General features: G+C 49.1%; 2 protein-coding genes across 2 annotated transcripts; both read left to right on the forward strand.

Annotated features, from left to right (window-relative positions):
* The first annotated feature begins 6,022 nt into the window (after positions 1-6,022).
* LOC133923008 (uncharacterized) lies at positions 6,023-6,562 on the forward strand. Its single transcript, XM_062368485.1, has one exon. The coding sequence runs from the start codon at positions 6,023-6,025 to the stop codon at positions 6,560-6,562; it is 540 nt and encodes a 179-aa protein (XP_062224469.1).
* Positions 6,563-9,411: 2,849 nt separating this feature from the next.
* LOC133923009 (uncharacterized mitochondrial protein AtMg00810-like) lies at positions 9,412-10,496 on the forward strand. Its single transcript, XM_062368486.1, has 2 exons — positions 9,412-9,882; positions 10,341-10,496. Exons 1-2 carry the CDS (start codon positions 9,412-9,414, stop codon positions 10,494-10,496), a joined length of 627 nt encoding a protein of 208 aa, XP_062224470.1.

Below are 10,496 nucleotides of genomic sequence, written 5' to 3' on the forward strand. Positions count from 1 at the left end.
TCATCTACAACCATAATTGCAAATAGAAGTACCATTAACAACCACAAGTATCATCACCAAGATGGTCAATGAGACTGATTTGGTGAAGGATTCGCTGAAGCATGAGGATCGTTCGATGCCGCCGATTGATTCTGCACAAAGGAGAAGAGATTGCATGTGTGAGACAAGATAAATATATACCATACATGAATAAAACTTTCATACTCCACTAGGTTTGACCGTAAGCATGAACATACAAACTAAAACATTTATACTCACAGGAGTAGAATAGTGAGGAGGTGGAGGTGGAGGTGGAGGTGGAGCGAATAGCGAAGGTGGCGGAGCTACACCCGTAGCGGCGCCAAGACTTTGCATGTACTGAAGAATCTCCACCATCCTCCGCTGCTCGGCCTCCCGCTCGGCCTCCACCCTCTCCATCGTCGCCTGCATTTGCTCCCGTATCCTCCTCTCTTGTTCCAGCTGGGCCTACAATATATTCACCCCAATGTTACAATAATGCAAAGGAAAGGTATGAAAAAACCAATGAACGACGAATAAACCAGGAATAACCTCGAGTGCCTCCACCCGGTGGTGTGAAGTGTCCTTCCGAGGTCGTATGGCCGGGCTCGTGCTCGTGCTGCTTGCTCGAATCTGGGAGAGACTGGGAGTAGCGGCCGAGTCGATTGCGCCGTCGCCAATCCAGTATCGCCCATGCTTCTTGCCTCCTCCCACCCTCATGACGACTTCTCCATCAAGGTCCTCGGTGCTCGGATCGTACTCTGGCCCATGGACCTCCCTTGCCATCGATGTGTACTCACTAAGGCGGTTGTGGACGGTCGCATTGTTGTACGCCTCGGGCCTGTCCTCCGGGTTGTAGTCGACGTCGGACGTCGCCTTGCCCTTGTGGGCCATAGCAAATGCCTTGAAGATGGAGCAAGGCTAGCCACCATGTGACGCCGACTGCGAGAAAAACAGCAAGATGATTAGAAATCATGCAGAATTGAGCGTTAGAATAAATAAATGAATTCGCGTACCCATGTTTCTGCGTATCCGCTGAGGTTGCGGCTGCCTTGATGGTGTGCTACACCTGGCATCATCAAACGCCTCTCCCGGCACAAGTTGTGCGTCTCCTCCCACTCGCGTGAGCACCACTTGTCCACCATCTGTTCCCAGCACTGGGGATGCACGGCGCACCAATAAGGAATCATCTACAGGCCATCAAGTACATGACATATCAGAAGATGAAATTAAGCCTACTTAATCTCAAAAGGAATCAGTATTAATGTTCTGTATTTACCTGCAGGTACTGGTCCCGGGTCAGCGTCATGTTTCTTGCGTCCCTTTTGGTGACCTTCGTTCCAAGGACGGTCCCGTGGTAAGTTACGACGGCCTGGATGCGCGCCTCGTAATGCATGTCCACGACGAGTTTTTTGCAGCATTTGGTAGCCACCGCATCCGCCCTGGCCTCATGTCCGTCCTGGCATCTAAAGAAATCCTGCATACAAACACGATGTATCCATTCATTATTTCAAGAATGTCCAATGAATACGATGTATTGAGCAATGTAGTGCGAGGAAGACTTACCCACAGCTCTTGCTTCACCCGCTCCGCCTTGTTGTTGAATACCCTGCAGGCCCGATCTGCAGCATCGGGGGCGGCGGCGTAGTGGTCAAACGAGTAGGCCGGCCCCGTCACTCCGGCGTACTCAACCAGGCCAGGGAAGTGCCTAGGGTGGCGGTGGAGTCAGGCTAGCGGGGCCGTGGTGGGTCGGTGCAGTGGCGAGGCGACGCGGTGCAGGCAGACCCGCAGCGGCAAGGAAGGTGATCGGGGTCGCCGAGGTACTCCGGCGCCGCTCCGACTGGCTCTTCTCTGCAAAAAAAGAAACATAAAACTGTCAATACAAAATTTCGGCAGCACCTCCCCTGCACGGTGAGGTTTCCAAAACCTGCAAGAAAACCAACGGCACGATGGCCGACATGCACATATATATGAACGGCACGATGGCCGACATGCACAAGATTATATCCAACCACATATATATAACAATGTCACAACCACTCCTACGACTACTTAGATTACCACCACTGCTACTCTACCACTACTACTACCGCAACTACTAGTAATACTACGACGACGACGACGGTATGGCATACCTAGTGGGCGTCATAGGGCGGCGGTGGTGAAGGGGCCAGGGCGCCGGTGGACAAGGCGACGGCTGGGGAAGCGTCGGGGACATGGCAACGGCGGCCGGGGCGCCTCCTCCTCCTCCTCCTTCTTCTTCCTTCTTCCTCCTTCTTCCTCCTCCTCCTTCTCTTCCTCCTTCTTCCTCCTCTCCTCCTCCTTCTCTCTTTCTCCTCCTCCTCCGGCGGCGCGGCGCTGGGGGCGGCGCGGGCGCGGGAGTGGGCGGCGGCGGCGCTGGCGCTGGCGCTGGCGCGGGCGTGGGCGGGTGCGTGTGTGCGGTGTGTGTGGGCCAGCTAGGCCGGGGGTTAAATCCCCCCTTTGCCGAGTGCCCCCGATCTGGCACTCGGCAAAGAGGGGTTTTTTAAAAAAAAAATTAAAATTCTTTGCCGAGTGCCAGACGTCCTGGCACTCGGCAAAGAGGTTCCTTTGCCGAGTGTCATGTTTTGACACTCGGCAAACCCTATTTTTTTCACTTTTGACCTTCAAACTTTTTCTGCAGTCCTCATACAATACCTGGTACTCCATGTTCCAATGTGGCACATTTCTCGGACTTTTTCTATATTTCTTTAATTTATTTCAATTAATTGAATTTTCTTGGATAATTCAAATTATAACTGCTAGTCATTCGAATAATGAAAAAAATGAATGGAAAAATGATATTCGTGTTATTTAGTATAATGTGAGGCCGTATCCAGGAACAGACCACAAATTTCGAACATCTTGTTCACGAAACATGACCACGAACTTGCGGTAAACTTCTTCGGAGATTCTTCGGTTTGCAAGCATCGTACGTGACAACTTGCGCAAAACCTTCTCAAATTTTTATCACAGCGTCCACATATGATATCATGACATCTTGACAAGTTTCATGATTTTCGGACTTCGTTTGCTTTTTATACAATTTAAAAACAACTCGACCGCAAGTTCGTGGTCATGTTTCGTGAACAAGATGTTCGAAATTGGTGGTCTGTTCCTGGATACGGCCTCACATTATACTAAATAACATGAATATCATTTTTCCATTCATTTTTTTTTTCATTATTCGAATGACTAGCAGTTATAATTTGAATTATCCAAGAAAAATCAATTAATTGAAATAAATTAAAGAAATATAGAAAAAATCCGAGAAATGTGCCACATTGGAACATGGAGTACCAGGTATTGTATGAGGACTGCAGAAAAAGTTTGGAGGTCAAAAGTGAAAAAAAATAGGGTTTGCCGAGTGTCAAAAAATGACACTCGGGAAAGGAGCCTCTTTGCCGAGTGCCAGATGTTTGCCGAGTTCTTTCTCTCTGGCACTCGGCAAATAGCCTCCACGAACTTGGAGCACCAGGTATTGTATGAGGACTGCAGAAAAAGTTTGACCACCAGGTATTGTATGAGGACTGCAGAAAAAGTTTGGAGGTCAAAAGTGAAAAAAAATAGGGTTTGCCGAGTGTCAAAAAATGACACTCGGGAAAGGAGCCTCTTTGCCGAGTGCCAGATGTTTGCCGAGTTCTTTCTCTCTGGCACTCGGCAAATAGCCTCTTTACCGAGTGCCCGATAAAAAGCACGCGGCAAAGTCTGGGACACTCGGCAAAGAAGCCGTCTCCGGTAGTGCCTGCATTCCGGCTATAATGGAAGGATCCATATCAAGAATGCACGAAAAAGACGAATTTGGATTTGAGTATCAAATTTGTAATATTAATATAAAATTTGAATTTTAGGTTTCAAGTTATTTGAATTTATAATATTAATGTCAAATTTGTAATATTAAGATCATATTTAAATTTGTATATATTAAATTTATAATATTAATATCAAATTTGAATTATTAATGTTAAATTTGTAATATTAATGAATTTGAATATGAAATTTTGGTCAAAGTGAAAGGTGACGGGTGATATTATTCACACGATATTGATTAGGTGACGGGTGATATTATTAACCCGTCAACTATGATAGCCCGCCACTTTTTACATAAAATAAATTATAGGTGATATATGATACTATTAACTCGTCAGCTATGACTTTAAATTATAAAAAATCATAGGTAACGAATGATACTATTAAGCTGTTAAATAAAGGGCATGTTCAATGAGAAGGGAGTGAGAGTTATTAAAGAGTGACGGAGCAACCTCTTGAAGTTATAAATAAAGGGTATGATCAATGAGGAGGGAGTGAGGGTTATTATAGAGTGACGGGGCAACCATTCTAAAAAAAAGGAACAGCCGTCGTACCTTGCTGGTATCCTTAACCATTTGATGAGTTGGAAAACGCGTGTACGTAGTACGTACGTGGCACCGGACATCAGGAGTTACCCGCCGCGGCTGCACTGCGAGTGTCACTCCCAACCAGGAGAGTGCATGCACTACACTACCCACACAACCGCACTTCTCTTTATAGTCACACTACTGTCAGACTCAGAGCTTCCAAGGCCCATCTTACATGCATGCATCACGGCTTCCGCGCATGTACACGGCCGGACGCGCTGCGCATGCTTTTGGCGAACCGGCAACCGAGCATTGCGTCACGCGCGCGCGGAGGTGACTGGTTCTGGTTTCACAGCTGCTACCCCGGGTGTGATCCAGACGTGTACACCGTGCTGGACGCCTAGTCGGTCTTGGCGTCTCTCGCGCTCAGAGGCTTACAAAAGCCCCCACCCTGCTACGACTGATCTGTGTGTAGTGCCTGTTGCATCCATCCTTGGTTTGGTACTGCCAGTTTCAGTGAGAAACGTTGGGTGTTGAGAGGGAGATCGATGGCGTTCTTTGGCAATGGCAGGCCTGCAGGCTCGTTCGGCAACGACGACATCCCCCCGGAGCCGCTTACTATTAGCTCCGCTCAGATCCAACGCCTGAGGGTACCGTATAGTCGATATGTGCAAATATGCACACACGCTCTGATTATTCTAGTAGTATAAGTTATTGATTTTACGACTTTATTGTCCTTAAGTAATTCTGTACATGTTTAGATCGTAGTGTTGTTTCCTTAGGCTGGAGTCTGGACAGGTTTGTTTAGGTTAATTATTGAGAACTTTTACGGTGCTTCAGAAGGTAGTATAGATTTAATCCTGCCGTTTATATTATAGTATTGTTAATATTTACCCATCATACCATTAAACATCACTATAGTTCTTTTTACATAAACTACAATAGTTCTTTTTACGTAAACTATAAAATACTCGGTTCCTTCAATCACACAAGAGGTGCGGCAACACTCGTGAGAGCAGGCTACGGAACACGGGGAGGTGGCGACGAAGCAATGGTGGAGGATGGAGGCACGTGGCTACTGAGGAGCACGCGAGCGACGGCAACACACAGGAGCGGCGGGGGCAACGACAAGCTAGGAGGCGGCGGCAAATATACATTTGAATGTGTACTGTGGTACACATATACATTTCTACAACATGCAATGGGTAATATTATTTTGGAGATTTCAAATAGATTGGCAACCAGTCATAATCAATCACAGTTATTGAAGTAGATATACATAGTGAGAGTAAAGCGAAAATCCATACACATCATCCGCAATGGCCAGGTTTTGTATAGAGTTATCAAGTGAGCTCGATCATCAGCGTGTAACAATCATTTCCTGCATGCTAGCAGCAATGGCCAGCTTATAACTGTAGGATAGCAGAAATCACATAGGATAAGCTACACCTTGTTAATTAGACTAGACCAATTCCTACGGCACCAACGGCTGTCTCCCTAGTCCATCGCTCCTGTTCCTAGCATGCAGGCACGATCTGTTACACGATCGGCCTCTGCTTTGTGTATATGTACAAGCAAATGAGAAGAAATGAAGGTGTGTGATTGCTTCTTCATTCTCTACATGGTATCAGTCAAACCACGATCACCAACTTCTGCTACCTCTCTTCCCCATGGCGTCGAGCCCTACCTCTGGTTCCTCCTCTTCGAACCCCTCCAATCCATTTGCGCCATTTCTACTAGCCTCCTCCATCCCTATGATCAACATTCACTCTCATGTGCCGCTCACCCTCGACATGGTTGAATCCAATTTCTCCGCCTGGCGCACCTTCTTCGACCTCGCGCTCAACAAGTTCGGGCTCACCAGCCACATAAACGACACGCTCGATGCCCAACTGATGCGCCAAGACCCCGAGCAGCTCCAGGCCGACTCCTACATCGTCTCCTGGTTGTACTCCACGATCTCTAGGGAGATCCTCACCATGGTGATTCAGCCGAACGAGATGGCATATGGCGCATGGACGAAGATCACCGGTCTCTTCCTCGACAACTGCATGCAGCATGCTGTCTACGCGCAGCAAGAGTTTCACAGTCTCTATCAAGGTGACCTGACAATCAACAAGTACTACAGCTGGCTCAAGCAACTCACGGACACGCTGCGTGACATCGGTTCGCCGGTCACCGACCAGGCCCTGGTGATCAACACTCTCTGAGGCCTCACCTCCAAGTTCAGTCAAGCCATCTCCATGCTCACATCCAAGGTGCCACCACCGAGCTTCCTCCACAGCTGCTCCTATCACCTGTAGGAAGAGAAATGGATGATCCATACGACCAAGCTGGAGGTCAACTCCACGACTCTTCTTGTGACCGGCTCCACCAACAATTCCTCATGACCTGCCGCGTCCTTGATGTCGACGCCTTCCACTCTAACCTCTGGCGGCGGCGATCGACGAAAAAAATGAAAGGCCAATAGATCACCAGGCAATGGCTCGAGCACCAACACGATCTGATATCCTGCTTTTTCTACAGCACCACCAGCGATTCCGCAGTGGGCTCAATCGTATAATCCTTGGACTGGGGTTGTACAGGCCTGACTTCTGCAACAATGGTGCGCCCAAGGACAGGGACTCCTAGGCCCACGTCCTGGAGTAGCGCCTCCACAGGCCATAGTGGCCTTTGCTATCCAAGGAAGCCACATCGACATGAATAACTTTGTCGCACCTTCAGTGCCTCTGGCGCTGTTCTCTGCACTCCACAGCATGTCGACCACTGCACCAAACAATGGCGGTGGTGACTGGTTCCTGGACACTGGAGTGACATCTCATATGGCTTCCAATCATGGTACTACATCCTCCTTCTCTCGATCCACCACTCCTTCACATATCATCGTTGGCCACAGTGCCCCTTTACCCATTCATTATAGAGGCCAACTCTCCCTTCCTACTTCATCTTCACCACTGCACCTTAATAACATTTTGATTTCTCCTCAGTTAATCAAAAATTTGATTTCGGTGCGCACTCTTACTAAAGATAATTATGTATCTATCGAATTTTACCCTTTGGTTTCTCGATCAAGGACCTTTGCACCTGGACAGTTCTACTCCGCTGTGATTCCACCGGTGATCTCTATCCACTTCGATCACCCACCACCAACATCGCTGGCCACAACAACTTCCATGCCACACAACACCAAAATCTGGCATGCTCGGCTTGGTCACCCTGGACATGCTCCTTTGCATCACATTTTACATACCTTTAAATACTCCTATGAGAAATCCAACAATCATACGTGCCATGCCTGTCATCTTGGCAAACACGTACGGTTGCCCTTTCCCACCTCAAATAATGTTTCTTCTTTGCCATTTCAATTATTGCATTGCGATGTATGGACCTCGCCGATAATAAGCAATTCTGGGTTTAAGTTCTACTTAGTTGTTTTGGATGATTTCTCACACTTTGTATGGACCTTTCCTCTTCGGCACAAATCATATGTCCTCGCCACTTTTATCTTGTTTCATGCTTTCGTTCGCACTCAGTTTCAGCTACCGATCATGTGCTTGCAAACCGACAACGGACGCGAGTTTGATAACGCCGCCCTGCGCGCCTTCCTCTCCATGCATGGGATAGTTCTTTGTCTCACCTGCACTTACACATTGCCATAGAATGGCATCGCAGAGCGTGTTCTTCGCATGCTCAATGACACCGTTCGTGTGCTTCTCTTCCATGTTGTTGTTCCACCCGCATTCTAGCCCGATGCCCTCGCCACAGCCACTTACCCCCTCAATTGACGCCCATGTTGCACGTGCTCACAGCTAACGCAGTATGAACTACTCTTTGGTTGTGCACCGAATTACGACCACTTAAAGGTATTCGGCTAATTGTGCTATCCCAGCACTGCTGCGACAGCTCCACATAAACTTGCCCCACACTCAGCTGCCTGCATCTTCTTGGGCTACCCGGCAGACACCAAGGGTTACTGGTGTTACAACCCAGAAACCCGACGCATTCTCATTTCTCGATGAGAAAATCTTCCCCTTTAAGCAGGTCCCAGCGTCCCATGCAAGCCCCAGCTCCTCGCCACCAACAAATATTCAGGACCTGCTCCCGGTGCCTGTTCATGTTCCGCAATGTCCTCGCACACGCCGCGCATCGGCTGACGATGCTGTTGCGGTGATCATGCCCTCCCCTATCCAGCAGGCAACCATGACTCCACCAACGCCTTTGAACCCGCATGCGCCAACAAGCACGCCCACGCCAACACCACCACTGTCATCTGCCGTCCACGAACCTGTGCTCACACGCCCTTCGCTGCATCCATCACCGCCCATCGCTATTGTGCCTGTTGCATCGACGCGCGATGACTGCAACGGTCTGGTGCGTGAGGCTGCTACTGCAGTGGACCCTCCAGCGTGTGAAGTTGTCACTGCATCGGACTATTCGACGACCATACCAACGACAATGACACCTATGCCTGGCATCTCGATACCTGTGCATGCACCACATCCGATGCAAACACATGCGCGCGACGGGATCTTTATTCCCAACTGCCGCTACGCCCACATTGCTACGACATCACCGCCACCAGCTCCAACATTGTTTCACACGGCCATGCGTGACCCACAGTGAATGGATGCGATGCATGAGGAGTTTGATGCCTTACAACGCAACGGGACATGGACACTTGTTCCCTGCCCATGCTGCATGAATGTCATCATGGACAAGTGGCTCTTCCGCAACAAGCTTCACCCTGACGGATCGCTAGAACAGCACAAGGCTAGATGGGTCATTCGCGGGTTTGCATAATGCGCCGGCATTGACTTCCATCAAACTTTCTCACCTGCTGTCTAACCAGCCACAATCCGAATGGTGCTTCACCTGGTGGCATCGCAGAACTGGCCGGTGCATCAACTAGATGTCAAAAATGCCTTCTTGCATGGTGAGCTTGCCGAACGTGTAGATTGCCACCAACCCGCAGGCTTCATCGACTCCGAGCACCCGAACCATGTCTTCCTCCTCTCCAAGTCCCTCTACGGGTTGAAACAGGTGCCTCACCTCACACCTCATGCCTGGTTTCAGCGGTTCATGGGACACCTGCACCATGGGCTTCAGCTCCACCAGATCAGACTCCTCTCTCTTCGTGTACAATAATGGCAATGACACTTCGTACCTCCTGTTGTACGTTGACGATATTGTACTCACGGCTTCATCCACGGCACTCCTACAACACATCATTGCTCGGCTACGGTCGGCATTCGCCATGAAGGACCTTGGCCCGCTCAGCTTCTTCCTCAGCATCCAAGTCTCCCGCACAAAGGGCGGCTTCTTTTTGATCCAGGCCCAATATGCTGAGGACATCCTTGATCGCACCGGTATGCTCAACTGCAAGCCAGCGCCAACACCAGTGGACACCAAGCCTAAAGCCTCGGCTACCAATGGCGAACTTGCTACTGATGCAGCATTCTACTGCAACATAGTAGGAGCCCTACCGTACCTAACACTTACAAGACCCGACGTCACCTATACTGTACATCAAGTATGTCTCCACATGCATGCACCACACGACACCCACTGGAATCTCATCAAATGGATCCTACGGTACCTCCGGGGAACGATCGACCACGGCCTTCATCTACATGCCTCGACATCGACAACTCTGACTATGTACTCAGATGCGGACTGGGCAGGGTGCCCTAACACACGGCACCCAACCTCGGGGTATTGTGTGTTCTTGGGCGATCCTTGATCTCATGGTCATAAAAAAGGCAAACTACGGTGTCCAAGTCTAGCGCGGAGGCGGAGTATCGAGTAGTGGCAAATGCATCTGCAGAGTGCTGCTAGCTCCAGAACTTACTTCGAGAATTTCATACCGGGATCGACAAAGCCACATCAATCTACTGTGACAACATATCTGCGGTATACCTCTCGGAGAACCCAGTTCATCAACGACATACAAAGCATGTTGAGTTGGACATTCACTTTGTTCGCGAGAAGGTCGCTATTGGTCAGTTTCGGGTTCTTCATGTTCTGACGCAGCACCAGTTCACCGATATCATGACGATAGGCCTACCAACTGTGCTGTTTGAAGAATTTTGGTCCAGCTTATGCATCGCCAAGGACGAAGCACAAACTGAGGGGGGTGTAGGATAG

The sequence above is a fragment of the Phragmites australis genome, chromosome 6, assembly GCF_958298935.1.
Source record: "Phragmites australis chromosome 6, lpPhrAust1.1, whole genome shotgun sequence".
Lineage (NCBI taxonomy): Eukaryota > Viridiplantae > Streptophyta > Magnoliopsida > Poales > Poaceae > Phragmites > Phragmites australis.

What these genes read in the sequence shown, in the direction of transcription:
- LOC133923008 (XM_062368485.1), top strand. Translation starts at nt 6,023, where the DNA reads ATGGCGTCGAGCCCTACCTCTGGTTCCTCCTCTTCGAACCCCTCCAAT.
- LOC133923009 (XM_062368486.1), top strand. Translation starts at nt 9,412, where the DNA reads ATGCCTGGTTTCAGCGGTTCATGGGACACCTGCACCATGGGCTTCAGC. An exon ending in TCACCTATACTGTACATCAA is followed by an intron (nt 9,883 to 10,340) that starts GTATGTCTCCAC and finishes GTTCGCGAGAAG; the next exon opens with GTCGCTATTGGTCAGTTTCG.